General features: G+C 48.1%; 2 protein-coding genes and 1 pseudogene across 2 annotated transcripts; all 3 read right to left on the reverse strand.

The window, feature by feature from the left end:
- Window positions 1-763: 763 nt before the first annotated feature.
- On the reverse strand, window positions 764-2,418 carry LOC115279925 (annotated as a pseudogene).
- On the reverse strand, window positions 2,109-7,829 carry LOC115279926 (zinc finger protein 211-like). Its single transcript, XM_029924424.1, has 5 exons — window positions 7,823-7,829; window positions 6,086-6,250; window positions 5,685-5,806; window positions 4,086-4,212; window positions 2,109-2,697 (listed from the first exon to the last, which is right to left on the reverse strand). Exons 1-5 carry the CDS (start codon window positions 7,827-7,829, stop codon window positions 2,570-2,572), a joined length of 549 nt encoding a protein of 182 aa, XP_029780284.1. The 3' UTR covers window positions 2,109-2,569.
- Window positions 7,830-10,419: 2,590 nt separating this feature from the next.
- On the reverse strand, window positions 10,420-12,693 carry LOC115279927 (vomeronasal type-1 receptor 1-like). The gene is made up of 2 exons (XM_029924425.1): window positions 11,826-12,693; window positions 10,420-10,565 (listed from the first exon to the last, which is right to left on the reverse strand). The coding sequence occupies exons 1-2, from the start codon at window positions 12,691-12,693 to the stop codon at window positions 10,420-10,422; spliced, it is 1,014 nt and encodes a 337-aa protein (XP_029780285.1).
- Window positions 12,694-15,292: the final 2,599 nt, after the last annotated feature.

Genomic DNA, 15,292 nt, shown 5'->3' on the forward strand with positions numbered 1-15,292 from the left:
CGACCTCGCCTCAGTGGCAGGAGATACTGGCCACCAGGGAAGGCCATTTCCACCAGTGAAGGCACTGCTAGCCCGGTCACAAAAGATCCCGGAGTACAGGATCTCCCTTCTCCCCGGCCTTCTTTTGTTGCCTGTATAGCAATGGCCTTGAGGTTAACAGCTCAGGTTGGCTCTAGGAACCCACAAAACCCTTAGTCTGCCAGTGACTTCAACGACACAAGACACACCTGCCTGGAGGTCCTGAGGTTTCTGTACACCCCAGCCCGCAGTCACCGAAACGTCTGCGGGAGACACACACTCCGTGTCCCCTGCTGCAGCCTCGTCCACGCCCTCTGCATAGCGCTTCTGTGCCAATTATGGATTCCCTGCCCCTGCAGTCTGACAGCCAGCCACAGGGGCCGACTGAATTCTGGGTGTCAGGGTGCACAGCTCCCTTGCGGGGCCTGGGGCTCATTCCCCTCGGCACTGGGATATCCCCCGTGAACAAGGAAAAATTCATGTTGTCTCCAAAAGCACTGGAGGTTGTCACAACTGCCCCTTTCTCAGGGTGACCTCGGGCATCCAGGCAAAACTTCAGGACCACAGAGCAGTCTTTCCTACGAGGTCCCGGCAGCAGTGCAAACTATGGTAGAACCAGAGCGCACTATGCTCACCCATCGCACCGTCCCCTCCGAGGCACCCACAGTTTGCATCCCCGCACAAGCTTCCCCTTCAGGTTGGCAGTCCTTCAAGCTACCCTGCACCGTGAAAAGAATTTCCAAGATTAAAGGTGCTTAAACAGAAAGGCCTTTATTATTGCACAGACCAGCCAAAGGTGTGCAACCGTTTCCGGTTCAGTGACTTGGAAGCTGGAAAACCTAATTAGGAACATTACCTGAGACCAGTTACGTCTCTGAAGAAGCCAGTTCTTCTCTGCAAGCCATCAGCAGAACCTAGATAGTGGCCTAGAGGCCAACAGAGGGTCAAGTCCATGCAGGAACTTGTCAAGAGGGAAGGATATGAAGATCCCACAAGGGCTCAGGAAACTTGATTTCCTCTAGCACGTGGGATAGCAGAGGTCAGCTTTGCTGAGCAAACCATGGTGGTGACTGATGCACACTGTTGGGACTTGTCAGGTGGTAAAGCCGAAATGGCTGCTGCCACCAAAACCGGCAGTGACATCAACCTGACAAGGAGCTTCGACAGGTGGCACATGCGTCCAGCTACTGAAACTTATGGGGAAATCGCAAGTCTGTTGATGTTTTCAGATCTATAAAACCCAGTTCAGGCAGATGGCTCAAGAGGCTTTCCTCCAACACAATCGAACTAAGTAAGGAAAGGGCACATTTCTCGGCATGTTTCACCTTGTGTGAACTCCTTGGCGGTGACGGAGGTCAGTTTGTAGCTAGAGGATTTTTCACATTCACTGTAGGTGAGCTCTCCTATGTCGAAGGAGGCCAGAGCTCTGGCTAAAGGAGTTCCCACATTCATCACATTCCTAAGGCTTTGCTCCGGAGTGAACTGTCTGGTGTCAAACAAGGTGGGTTTTACGGCTAAAGGACTTCCCACATTCACAGCACTCATAAGGCCTTTCTCCTCTGTGAACTCTTTGGTGTTGAGTGAGGACAAATTTCTCACTAAAAGATTTCCCACATTCAATGCACTCATAAGGCCTTACTCCAGTGTGAACTCTCCAGTGTCTCATAAGGTGGGTCTTACAACTAAACGATTTCCCACATTCAGTGCATTCGTAAGGTCTTGCTCTAGTGTGTGCTCTCTTGTGGCGAAGAAGGCCAGAACTTTGGGTAAACGATTTCCCACATTCTATGCATGTATAAGGCCTTTATTAGTGTGAACTCTCAGGTGTTTAATAAGGATAGATTTTTGGATAAAGGACTTCCCACATTCACTGCACGCGTAAGGCCTCTCTCCAGTATGAACTCTTTGGTGTGGAATGAGGTCAGATTTCTGGCTGAAAGATCTGCCACACTGTGCACTCATAAGGCTTCGCTCCAGTGGGAACTCTCCAGTGTCGAATGAGATGGGTTTTGCGGCTAAAGAGCCGCCCACATTCACTACACTTGTAAGGTCTTTCTTCGGTGTGAATTTTCCGGTGCTGAAAAGGTCTGTATTTGCAGCTGCCGTCTTTTCCACCTTGCTACATTCATCAAGACCTTGTCCATTGTGGAATCTCTGGCGGTCAAGCGTGTAAGTGTTGCTGAAAGCTCTCCTGCATGCGATCCATTTGTGACTTACTCTGCCAGTAAATGGCTCCCCACACGCAGTGCCGCTCTGTGGCTTTTCACTGTGGGGCGGATCCAGGTGCTGGAGAAGGCCCACGGTCGCCAGAAAGTCCTTTCCACCCTCCCCACAGGTGAAGGGCTTCACCGACACAAGGGACCTGCAGCTCGTCACGAACAAGGCACTGTCCATATCCATTTTGAAGATTTTCTCTCCACTGTCATGCTTCTGATACTGGTGAAGGTTTGTACCTCCTGAAGCCTCTAGAGCCCCCACCCAAGTATGATTTCTGCTCAGAACATGCCACTCGGAGCTCAGAAGGTTGTAAGTTGTCTTTCAAGACTGGGACTCAATTCTCACAGAGATGAGTCTTCTGGATGAAGGAACCTGCCTTAGAAGTCCTGACCTGTGATACTCTTTCTACAGAAGCACTCTGCCCAGAAGGTACTTCCTCATCCTCTGCTCCACACCAACAATCTGGAAGCAGAGAAGTGCTGATGAAGTATACGTTAACTCTGCAGAGAGAGTGAAGTCCCATCAAAAATGTGTGTCATAAATATACATTCGAACCAAAGAAGGAATCCACGGGTAAATTTCAGAATGAGGCACAGATTGGAAGGGAGAGTTGCTTTGCAGAACTGAGCTTCCAAAGGTGACAGAATGAGGGAGACCTTTTGGGACAAAGGGCACAAGTACGGGGTGCCACATGGGGGGGGATCACTAATTCACTCCTATGCCGACAGCCTCCTGCAGGAATGTGTTGTCAGGGGACAAGCCCACCTACTCAGAACGATGGTCCCACCCAGGCCCAGGGAAATACCAGTGGAACCGAGTATCTGGTGTTCAAGGACAATCTATGGCTGTGTGCACACCTCACAACACATGATGTGCGAGAGGACTGCAGCCCACGCGGTGGAGAGAACGAGTGATGGAGGTCAGAAAGCTGGAAGTCACTTGATGAAACGTGGCTCAGAATCAGAAAAGCATTAAGGATGTAGCAAAAGGGTGTAGAAATGATGTGTCCAGTGGCACTTGCACCAAAACCCTGGTGAACACAGGGCAGCTTCCTGGGATGCTGTGAACATAGCCCGGGTGTCAGGCCCCCTCCAGCAGCTGGCACTCCCCAGGGCAAGGCCTCCTCCAGGACCACCCTGCCACATTCACCCTGCGAAGCAGCCAGCACCCTCCTCAGACTCCCAGTTGTGGAACTACATGGGGCCCGAGTGAAGCAAGTCTTTAGAGAGAGACTGGACAGGTGAGGGGTTGGCATCGGCTCAGACAACTCAGAAAATGCTGGACCACAGAAAGGAACACTGCAATAAAATCTCGAAGGACGGGCTTTCAAGAAAGGTCTAAGGACCACGTAAGTAGGGGCCATGAAGGTGCTTACAATCCCTGATACCAGCAGCCACCGGGAACTCATCAAACGTTCTCATCGCAGGGAGAAATATCTGGAAGTCTGTACGGTAATGAATGTTCGCTACATGTAACGTGGCAAGCATTCTGCAGCATGTACAAGTATCAAATCATTACGCGGTAACCTGAAACTAGTATGTTGCAGGTCAATTATATCCCAGTTTTTTAAAAAAGAGGGGGGCAAAACCTGGGGCACAAGATGCCACGAATCTGGACACAGTCATCCGAGGGAGTGACCGCGGGACTCCCAGATTCCCAGGCCCTGCCCTGCACACAGCAGGGCAGCCGGTGTGAGGGCGGCTTGCTGAGGGCGTTGCTCGGGGCAGTGCGCCCAGCTTAGCACAGGCACCCACAGCACCTATGCAAGGAAGCAGGAAGTCAGCAGAGCGCAGCTCTGGGAAAGGGAGAAGGAGCAGCTCAGGACCCTGAGAGGAAGATGAAGGCCTCACCCAGGGATGTTGTGAGCACAAAGGTCTCCAGCATCACATCGCGGTACAGGAGCCTCTGAGCCTCATCAAGGAGACCCCACTCCTCCTGGGAGAAGTACACGGCCACGTCCTCGAAGGTCACAAGGCCCTGCCACAGTGGGGACAGTGCATTCCATCATCAGCTTCTCCCCTAGGACTCGCAAGTTCACCCACCCACTCATCCTTCCCCTGCTCACCCACCTCCCCACATCCCCATCTCAGAGGGGACACCAGGCCCTGGGGCGCTGCTGCACACTCTCTCCTCCTGGTCCCTCTGATCACTGTGTCCACCCCCAGCCAACAACAGCCAGGCGGCAGTTAGGCGATGCCTAAACTCTGGGCCTGGCCTGCAGGGAAATGCTCCTTCCCGGTAAGCACTTCTGGGATCCTCCAGATTGGATCTCCGGGCCGTAAATGGGGGTGCAGGCTCCCACTGCACCCTCGTGTCCTCACAGCCAGGGCTCCCGGGCCTTCACTCCCCACTCCCTCTCCTGCTCTCCCTGCCCTGCACCACACACACGCTCCATCCTTCCTCCGTGGCACACACAGTCTGGCAAATTCGAACACGTTCCAGAACTAGAGCAGCACACCACACTGTCATCGCCTCCATTACCCACACGCTCCTGCATCCATCTCCTGTGCACCCATCCCTCCAAAGCATTGGTCACCATCAGGTCATCCTCTCTCCCACCACCTCTCTTTCACTGACCCCCACACAGACTGATCTGTCATCCCACAGCTAGGTGACCAAGCAGGAGACCCAGCCCCCTGGCCCCACTCTCCCCTTCCAAGGCTACTATTAACATCATCATGGCTGGGATTACCCCCCCCAAAGGTGTCATGGACTGAATGCATGCGTTCTCCCAAGAGTCGTATATTTGGAGCCCGAACCCCTAGTGTGATGGTATCTGGAGGTAGGGCCTTTTGATTAGGTCAGAAGGGTGGGAACATTTTAAGAAACCCTTCTACTTTTTTCTCTCTCACCTTCAAAATCAGAAAATCGCAGACCTACTGAAAAAACACCTGACTCGGAATCCAGCCATTCCTACCACCTCCAAGGCCAGCACGCTGGTCCACATCATGCACACTGGACGACTGCAGTACCCCCGCCCCAGTCTTCCCGCCACTTGGCTCACACGCCCAGTCTGGTCTCAGCGCTGCAGCCACGGGAGCTTGGTAAGAGCCGAACAGATCCTTCCTCTGCTCCGAACCTCCCACTGCTCCCAGCATCGCCAGAACAGCCACCCAACTTCTTAGGGGGCCATCCCAGGTCTGACTCTTGCCCCCCTTGCTCTCTGTTCTCATGAGAAAGGACACTTCCCCTCCAAAGGCCTGCACACACTGGTACTATACTGGGGCAACCGTCCTCCACACCTCATTCTGTGGGCTGCCAGCGACAGGAGCCACTCCACAGAAGAACCCTCAGCCTGGCCTGCGGACCCTGGGCTTAGCACCTGCTCCTGGTCCCCAGACCCAAGGCCTGGAAGAATGACAAATGAGGAGTGTCAGGACACCACAATCACAGAGATAAAGAGAGAGATCAGGACCAGTGAGGTTCTGGAACACCATCCACTCACTCACCTCTGCAGGGTCCACAAGTGCTTCTGTATTGGTAACAATCTGCACCAAGAGGGAAGTTCGGAGAGGCAGGGGACCATGGCAGGGCACGGTGGGCTCCGGGCTCCCCTGCACCCTGCCGAGTCCTGGAGCCAGGGGACCTCAGACGGACCCCCCACCCCCACCCCGCGAAGCCTCCTGCCTTGGGCCCCCCTTCCATCCCCTGTACCTGCGAGCCCCTCCCCTGCAGCCCGCGCCCGCACCCAGTCACTCGGACGCTCAGACAGGCGGGCCCCGCCCACGAGCGCCTCCCCGGCCCAGACACGGGGACCTGGGCGGCAGGGACACGAGCTGGGGCCCCGCGCTCGGAGCATGAGGGTCTGGGTGGGGAGAAGGCGGGGAGGGCCAGGGGGCCGCGCGTTTACCTGAGCCGGGTCCCCACGCGCTGCAGCTGCCATCTGACTCTGTGGGCGGAGCGGACCCCCGGGTCGGCGGTCCCTGTCCGGGCCCCGGCGAGGGGGCAGCCCGCGGGGGCGTCGGCGAGTCGCGGACGCTAGTCTGTAAGACGGGGACAGCGCCTCTCCTCGCGTCTTCTTGGTCCGGTCACCTGGTCTCCACCCGCGCTCAGGAGTCGGTGATCGGCAAACAGACCTAAGAGCAGCCAAAACTACCGCCAAGAGGAGGACGCCGGAAGTCACGCCCCGAAAGAATGCGCACGCACGGAATTGCCCTTCTCGGGAGCCACTATTGGCTAAACGCCAACGACGCCTGGCGCAGCGTCCTCTGGGTAGTGTAGTTCTCAGCCTCGAAAAGCTCTGGCGAAGGCTGGGAAGGAGGGGTGCGGAGAGGTGGTGTCTCCAGCCTCCAAGGTCGGAGAGGGGCCTCTCTGCTTTAAGGGGCTGCACTTAGATTTCTGAGGAGTGTTGTCTGTGATCGATCACCTACGTGTTTAGAGAAGTTATTAAAGACTTCTTGAAGCTTAGCATCCTCCTGGATTCTAAAAGTATTATTTCAGATGCTCCCAGTGACTCTAAGTCCATACCACAGAGTCGTGCAGACACAAAACGTGCGCCTAATCGTTTATTTTTTTCTTTTCAGATGCCTCTATCCTGAAACGTTAGAATCAGCTTTGTGAGTTTCAGTATGCTGTGTCAAGAACAAAAGAAAAAGATTCCGCACAGGGATAGGACAGGGAAGATAAAAAAGAGGTATTAGACTGCCCTAAAGCCAGAGGACAAAGGTGGGACCCCGTTTTTGGTTCCCACGGAAAAAATCTCTGCTGGCCATATAGGTAGTGATTGTGTTCAACTCACTGAGGAATACGGGTTTGTATACCTTACTCTGTATCCTTAGATACATTTAATTCCTTTTAGGAATCTGACAACTATTTAAAAGAAAAGCCACCTGGAGGCACCTGAGTGGCTCAGTCGGTGAGGCATCCGGCTTTGGCTCAGGTCATGATCTCGCTGTTCATGGGTTCCAGCCCCGCGTTGGGCTCTGTGCTGACAGCTCAGAGCCTGGAGCCTGCTTCGAATTCTGTGTCTCCTTCCCTCTCTGCCCTCCACTACTCAGTCTCTGTCTCTCAAAAATAAATAAATGTTAAAAAAATTTTTATATAATAAGAAAACTTTTCCAGGGTAATAAACTTGAACAAGGAAACAATGGTATCTGATTTTAAAAATTTTTTCTTTATGTTTTTTATTTTATATATGAGAGACAGAGAGAGACAGCATGAGCAGGGGAGGGTCAGAGAGAGAGGGAGACACAGAATTCGAAGCAGGTTCCAGACCTTGAGCTGTCAGCACAGAGCCAGATGCAGGGCTCAAACCCACAGACGGTGAGATCATGACGTGAGCCGAAGCTGGACACTTAACAGACTGAGCCACCCAGGCGCCCCTGCATTTCCATTTTTGACACAAGTTTTATTTGTTTGCTAGGGCTGTTGTAACAAAGTACCACACACTGAATGGATCGGAACACAGAAATTTATATCCTCAAAATTCTGGGGACTGGAAGTCTGAGATCAAGGTATCAGCAGGGTTGATTCCTTCTGACGGCTGTGAGATAGAATCTGTTTTCCCAAGCTTCTGATGGTTTGCTCACAATCCTGGGCCCTCCTTGGTGTGGAGAAGCATCACCTCAATCTCTGCGTTCATCCTCACCTGGCATTCTCCTTTCTTATAAGGACTGTGTCCAAATTTCCTCTTCTTATAAGGACTTCAGCACGTTGGATCAGTGGCTCACCCTATGCATTCTGACCTTATTTAAAATAATTCTGCTATGCATAATAGATAACTGCCACAGACATAATGACGTTCAAAACAAGAAAGACACCAAAGATAAAATTCTGTGGGTTTCCATTTATTTCCATTCAATTACAGTCTAAGTTAATCCTTGGTGATAGAGTATCAATAGTGGTTACCACTGTAGGAATAGCTATTGATAAGGATGGACCACTTGGAACCTACCGATGTGCTAGAAATTTTCTAAATCTTGACCTGAGTGGAGGATATTTGAGTTTACACATGTGTAAAAATTTAAGTGAACCCTTAAGAGTTGGGAGCATCATTGTGCATCTTAGCTAAAAAAGGTATAGAGAAAATGGAAGAAAAAAGATCCATTTCAAGAATTACTTAATTTCTGGGGCGCCTGGGTGGCTCAGTCAGTTGAGTGTCCAGCTTCAGCTCAGGTCATGATCTCACGGTTCATGAGTTCATGAACTCCATGTCAGGCTCTGTGCTGACAGCTAGCTCTGAGCCTGGAGACTGTCTTCGGATTCTGTGTCTCCCTCTCTCTCTGACCCTCCCCTGCTCACACTGTCTCTCTCTCTCTCTCTCAAAAGTAAATTTAAAAACATTAAAAAAATTTTAAAAAGGAAGAATTACTCAATTTCTTCTATAGCTTGGTTTTAGAAGTCAAGTCAGTACAGGTTAAAGGTCATTATAGACCAAGAACACTTTTGTTGGTTTTATTTTCCAATCAATTGGAGCATATTTTTGTGGAGTAGAGTTGATAATGATACAGAAGAACCAGGAAATAAGTGAAGAAGTGAGTTCACTGAGAAGACAGTAGAGAATGTGATGCACGCGGTGTTGCAGCAATTGGCCATGAGCAGATGCAAGACCTCTTTTGTGGATGACGAGAAGGGGAGCATGAGTTCCCAGGATATTTCGGCCTCAGTCTGAAGTCCTAATTCCAGATTCCATACACGGGAACCTGACTGATCCAGCCTGGTTAGCAAGTATCCCACAATCCTATTGGCAGCATGAGTGATAGACTGTCCTCAGAGAAGACGCTGAGTCAGGAAGGACCTGCGGTTATCTTCCTAAACAAGACAATCTCCAGGAAAAGGCCCCTGGCGCCAGCCTAAGTATTCCTCGTTTCCTGAGGCCTGGGACCTCTGTTGGTACAGGAGATGAATTTAGAGGGTACTCAGACATGTCCTTCCTGGGAGGTCTTGGACATCAATGAAAATTATGCTAAAACTGGATGGAGAACTACTGTCATTCTACTGTCCCAGCTGAAGTGCGCAAAATTGGGGCCCCACCAAAGTTGTCCATTCCTTCACATAAACAGCCCGCCCCTGTTTTCCACCCACCCTTCAGAGTGACTACACTTCCAAGATTACAGAGTAAACATGAAGGCCTTTATCACTGCACAAACCAGAGCACTGGGCAGAGTTAGCAGTTGGTGACTCGGAGGGTGCAGGAATCAACCAAAGGAATCATGTGTGGCCAACAACTTCTAGGAAGAAGGTAAGTCTTACTTCCAAACCTCCACCAGAATCCAGACTGGGTCAAATCCATGCCTTCATCTGGCAGAAAAGGGAATGACTTCCTACTAAAGGTTCAGACTACTTAAAGTTTACTCCAGGGATGGGAGAGAATGCAGAATCTGCTTTGCCTAGGCGCACTGAGGAGACCAACGCACACTTGCAAGGTGGTGGAGGTGAGACGGCTTCTACAAGAGGAATTGGCAGGGGGTAGCCTGGAAAGGGGCCTGGGTAATTTAGAATATGCAATACAGTTCTTGCAAGTTTCATAAACGCATGGAGCCCATGTAGAATTTCACCCCTCTGGATGTTTGGAAGCATCAGGTTCAATCAGGCAGATGGCTCTCGGAAGAGCTGCTGTCCTTACGGTAAACTAGAGATAACATGATCCCTGCAGATCGAAGGCCTTTCTCAGCTGCAAACTTCCTGCTACTAACAAGAGACATGAAGGTGAAGGCTCTCCACGTTTGCTTCCACGGGGCCCGTCCATCGATTGTATGGCATTTTTGGTGGAGAACGAGGCTGGAGTGTTTTCTAAAGAATTTCCTACATTTGTTGCATTCGTAAGGCCTTCCTTCCTCCCTCCAGTGTGAATTCTCTGGTGTGCAACAAGGCTGACGTTTTGTCTGAAGAATCTCTCACGTAGGCCCAGTTGTAAGGCCTTTCTCCACTGGGAGTCCTCTGGGGCCGATCACATGTGTACTTGTACATAAAGGCGTTGCCACATTTGCCACGCTTACAAAGGCCTTTCTCTGCTGTAACCTGTCTCATGCACGATGAGTTTGGCTCTCTGTCTAAAGAGCTTCCTACAAGGATCTCACTCATAAGGCCTTCCTACAGTGCGATTCTGCAGCGTACACTGCGGTGGGAGCCTTGGCTGAAGGACGCCCCACCTTCCCCACGACTGTGAAGTCTTTCTCCCGGGCGGACTGCCTGGGGCCGAACCACCGAGTACCTGCTGCAAAGGCCTGTGTGACATTTGCCAGACTAATACCGCCTTTTTCCAGTGCAGGTTCTCAGCCGGTGATCAGGAGCGAGTTCGTGGTGGGAGTTTCTCACATTCACCTGGCATGCAGCGACTTCTTCCACCGCCCTGCCCCCTCCACATCCTGTGATCTCGTTGGGCTTCTCGCCTATGGGAATGGCCTCCGGCCAGAGAAGGCCGAGCCCGGGCAGGAAGTCCTTCTCCACCTCCCCAGAGGCAAAGGGCTTCCCTGAACCGTGCCATCTGCCGCTTCGCCCAAACAAGACCCTGCCTGTACCCGCTTTTTGAGAGTCTGTGCCCTAGAATGTGGCTGAAGCTGGTGTAAGACTGCACGTGTCCCGGTCAAGTGTGGGTTCTGCCTCGGGAGGTCGGCCAGGTGCAAAACGCCTTTCAGGAGTGAAACACACCGTTCACGCAGGTCCGTCTTCTGGGGGTACGGACCTGCCTCTGCAATCCTGACCTGTGACCCTCCTTCCACAGAAACTCCTTCCTCGGATGTCTCTTCATCCTCCATTCCACTCCAGCGACCTGATATCAAAGAAATGCTAACGAAATGCATGCTGGCCAGGGGATGTGTGTATTAACTCATTTTTAAAAACTATGTTTAATATGATGTTTTGGCACCTAAAACCTTTGGCTGGCCTGGGAGAGGTTGCCCTTCTCAGTGCGGGCTGATTTTTAGAAACAGTAAAGGGCAGAGACAGAAGCATGCCAATTAAAAAAAAGTTTATTTTTGAGAGAGCACAAGCAGGGGAGGGGAAGAGGGACACGGGGACAGAGGATTTGAACTGGGCTTCGTGCTGAAAGCAGCAATCTCAATGCGGGGCTCAAACTCACTAAGCAGAGTGAGGGGCGAATGGGGAGTTACTGCCTAATGGACACATGATTGATGCTTGAAATTATTTTAAAAAAAAACAACCTTTGGAAATAGTGGCAGTAGATACACAGCAGTACAAATTTACCCAAAGCTACTGAACTGTATACTTGAAAATTAGTTACATGGCAAAGTTAATATTACGTAAAATTTATAACTCTCCTACCCTTCTCAAGAATAACCAAACTGAGTGATTTTCTCTAATTCCCAAGTTCAAATTTTTCCTTCTATTACACTATTTCAGAATGTTGTGAACTTTTCCACTGATGAAACTAAAACAGTATACTCTTTGTATAAGCACAAAAATAATGTTCATGTTAGGACTCATATAGGATTGTGATTTCCAGGATCTAACTGCCCCAGTCTACCAGAATAATAAATTTCTATCAAGAATTTGAAAACTATTAGTCCCTTAAACATTAACAGACAGTGGAAGAAATTATCCATTTCGTGTAGAGAACAGAGTCATACAGTCACAATCCGACTAGAAAATGTGTTTTCCTTGCCAAGAAATGAAACAAAACCGAGAGATACGAGTATCACTGAAAATGAGCACAAAGGGGCTGAATGTTGGGAAACTGCAAGACAAAAACATAGAGGCGTCCGCCAGCCAACGGCCTGGAATAGCAGATAGAATCATCCAAATAACCAAAAGACACGACAGCGAGTAAAAGAAGAAAAAAGTGCTCACAAGGATCAGGATGGTGCATGTGGCTCTGGCCTCATGGGAAGGTCTGGGGGACAGGCTGTGGCTGCGAAGGTGCTGGACTCGCTGCTTGTGCCTGAGCAGGACGAGGACCATGGAGCCGCTGGCCCAGGCCATGAGCCCCAGACACATAAAATCAGTTGTGAAGAATACTGTTACAACCACGAACTTGAGAAGTCTGTCTGGATTGAGTGAGGAACAGTATTCATAATTTAGTCTCCCACTAAAGTTTTTGCCATCCGTTGAACTAATCATTTTGATAGGAATGAACATATTTACCAAGAGATGCAGGATCCAGCAAAGGAGACAGCAGACACCAATGAACATTGGAGATCTAATTCTGAACTCCAGCCACCTAGGGAAATTGGAACATAGTTTAATGGTCTGAAAGACACCAAGAAGTGTGGTAGTGCTGAGGGAAACCCCTCTGGCCACTCTATGGAAATAGAAAAGAAGTTTACACCCAGCCTCATTCAGAAAATATTTTGATCTAAAGGCTGTCATGATCTGAGGGAACCCTCTCAATAAAAGCACCAAGGAGTTGGCTAAGACCAGTTGATTGAGAATCAAGTCTATGGGTCTCACCTTGTGTCCAGTGAGCAGAGTGAAGTTATAAAAACATAGGAGAGAAGAGTTTCCAAGGATTCCCAACTGAGTGAGGAAGATGATTCCCATTTCCCACTTGGTGGCAGCCATCACATCAATATCTACGAGACATTGATTTTAGTTGAAGCCAGGTGAATGGAAGTTCAAGAAACAAAAAGAAATTTGTGATAAACTGTGGTACATCCATACAATGGAATGTTATTCGGCATTAAAATGAATTGAACTCTCAAGCCATCAAAAGACAAAGAGAAAACTCCAATTCATATTACTAGGTGGACGAAGCCATTCCAAAACACAAAACAAAACAAAACAAAACAAAACAAAACAAAACAAAACCACACACTGTAGGATTCCAACTATGTGACACGCTGGACAAGCAAAACTATGGAGACAAGAAAAAGATCAGTGGCCAACCAGGATTGGAGAGGAAAGGGAGGGGATAGATAGGCGTGCATAGAGGATTTGGGGGGGAGGGCAGTGAAAATATGCTGTGTGATATTGTAGTAATAGATACTACTGTACGATATTATAGTAATGGGTTGTCCAGCCGCAGAATTTATAAAACTAAGGATACATTCTAAGGTAAACTCTGCACTTTGGTGATTATGATGTATCAAGGTAGTTTCATTCTTGGTAAAAAAAAAAAATGTACCCCCCTGGGGAGTGGTGCTAATAACGGAAGACGCTATACATGTAGGAAGCAGGAGATCCATAGGAAATGATCTGTGCTGTCCTCAATTTTGTTGTGAACATAAAACTCCTAAAAAAAAAAAAGAAAGGCTTAAAAAATGAAATACTTGACCATCACCATCACTTGAAAACACTGTAGAGGTCTACGTACAGGAGCCAAGTGCGCGCAGCACGGCTCACCTGCACAGTAGGGTTTTCCAGCCTGCAAACTGAGTGAGGGGGTCTCTACAGTGTGACCTACGGTTACAAACCGTGTGTATTCTGAAATGAAAAGCTAGGCATGGAGCTCTGTGTAGGGAATGCTAAAGTGTTTTTTTTTTCATGTAATGGAGGAATGAAAATGTAGGTACAGAACATATATAGGAAGGGACAGATATTAAAGCTAAACTTAAGAGAAAAATCTTGTTATGCTGTTTTATTTGTACAAATGTACACATATCACATAATTATGAAAAAAATTTAAGCCAAACTAAAGTATTAAAATAGAGAATTCAAAGGTTAAGAAGTAACTGATTGAATATCCCATTGGCTTTCTCTCTGTGCCAAAGAGAGATTTCAAGTGACTCGAAAATATGGGATTGACTTTATTTCTCTAGGAAATTCTATTAAAATAAAACTATCTGCAAGGAAATCTTAAACTCTGTGTATCTATTTTACTAAAAAGTATCAGGGTGATATTTTGGAAACAAATATATGACTATGAATGGAAAATAAAGCTTTTTATGTCAGAAAAAAAGGAATAATAACCTGAGAACTTGAACAAAACTAAAAGATATTTGGTAGCAACAATAGATATTAAGTCATATAGTATTTGATTGTAAACATATATGCATTTTTCCACAAATTAAAAAAATTAGAAGTTATGGACAACCCTATAACAACGCCTAATTCTGGCACCCAGCTAATGGTCTCTCATCCGTTTCCTTGTGTAAGTGTTCAGTGTCTTGAGGGCAGCGGGGAGCTTACTCCCAGTCTAGGGCAGGACCTTTCCAAGATACAACTGAAACTTCTTGGCAGAAAAGGGAAGCAAGGAAAGAATACTGAGGTCACTTTTTAGAGGTCACAGGATTCCACCTGACAAAGGCGCCCTTGCACAGTATAACTCCAAATGATTGATTTATGTAAACCAAATCCAAATAAATGACATAAAAATAAGTGCGAAACTGCTGGAAGATGTTGAGGAAGCAATTAATTACTGGAAAATGGGTAAAAGGGAAGTATCAACCATTTCTCCTGCAATTCCAGTGCGGACTATGTTTCACAGTAAGAAATCTCTGTGCAGACCCCCCAAACTTGTCTGTTTTAAATGATACTTATTAATGCCAATTAAAACATTTTCCATCATGGGTAAAAATACAGAGATACAAAATAAAATAATAAAAAACTCAACAAAAGTTTAGGGGAAACTTCCTCACAAGAACATTTCTTTTTCCAGATGCAACGTTTCAACATCGGGTGACGACGCAGGAGAACACGTCCGTGCTCACGAGGACATGTTTGTGACAGAGAGCGCCTCCTGAGTCTTCCTGGCACGGTTATGTCAACAGCAGAATACCAGCTGTGAGATGTGTTTCAGTTTCCATGACCAAGAGCTGAAATGGTTACACACTTGAGAACCGCTCTGGAAACACAGGAACTGTTATTAGGGTCAACAATACAATTTAGAAGAGTCGCACATCAAGACAGCCATTTTTTTCTGTAAGATGGGCAACAGTCTCTTTAAATGTATAAGCAAAAATGCGTTCGTGAAAGACAAATGGAATTTTGAAAACATAGCCAAAACTAAGTATCTGAGGAAAATATTGAGTGAAAACCGGACACTATATTTTCAATCAGTCATAGGATTCATTTAGCATATCATCAGAATGTTGTCCTAGATGAAAAATTTTCCAATCTTAATAATTCAATTCACACTAATAAGTATGTTGTCTCATAAGATTCCAATGCAATGTTAACATTTCGACAATTCCTCTGCAACTGTCAAAAATACACACAATTT

The sequence above is a fragment of the Suricata suricatta genome, chromosome 16, assembly GCF_006229205.1.
Source record: "Suricata suricatta isolate VVHF042 chromosome 16, meerkat_22Aug2017_6uvM2_HiC, whole genome shotgun sequence".
In the NCBI taxonomy this organism is placed as follows: Eukaryota; Metazoa; Chordata; class Mammalia; order Carnivora; family Herpestidae; genus Suricata; species Suricata suricatta.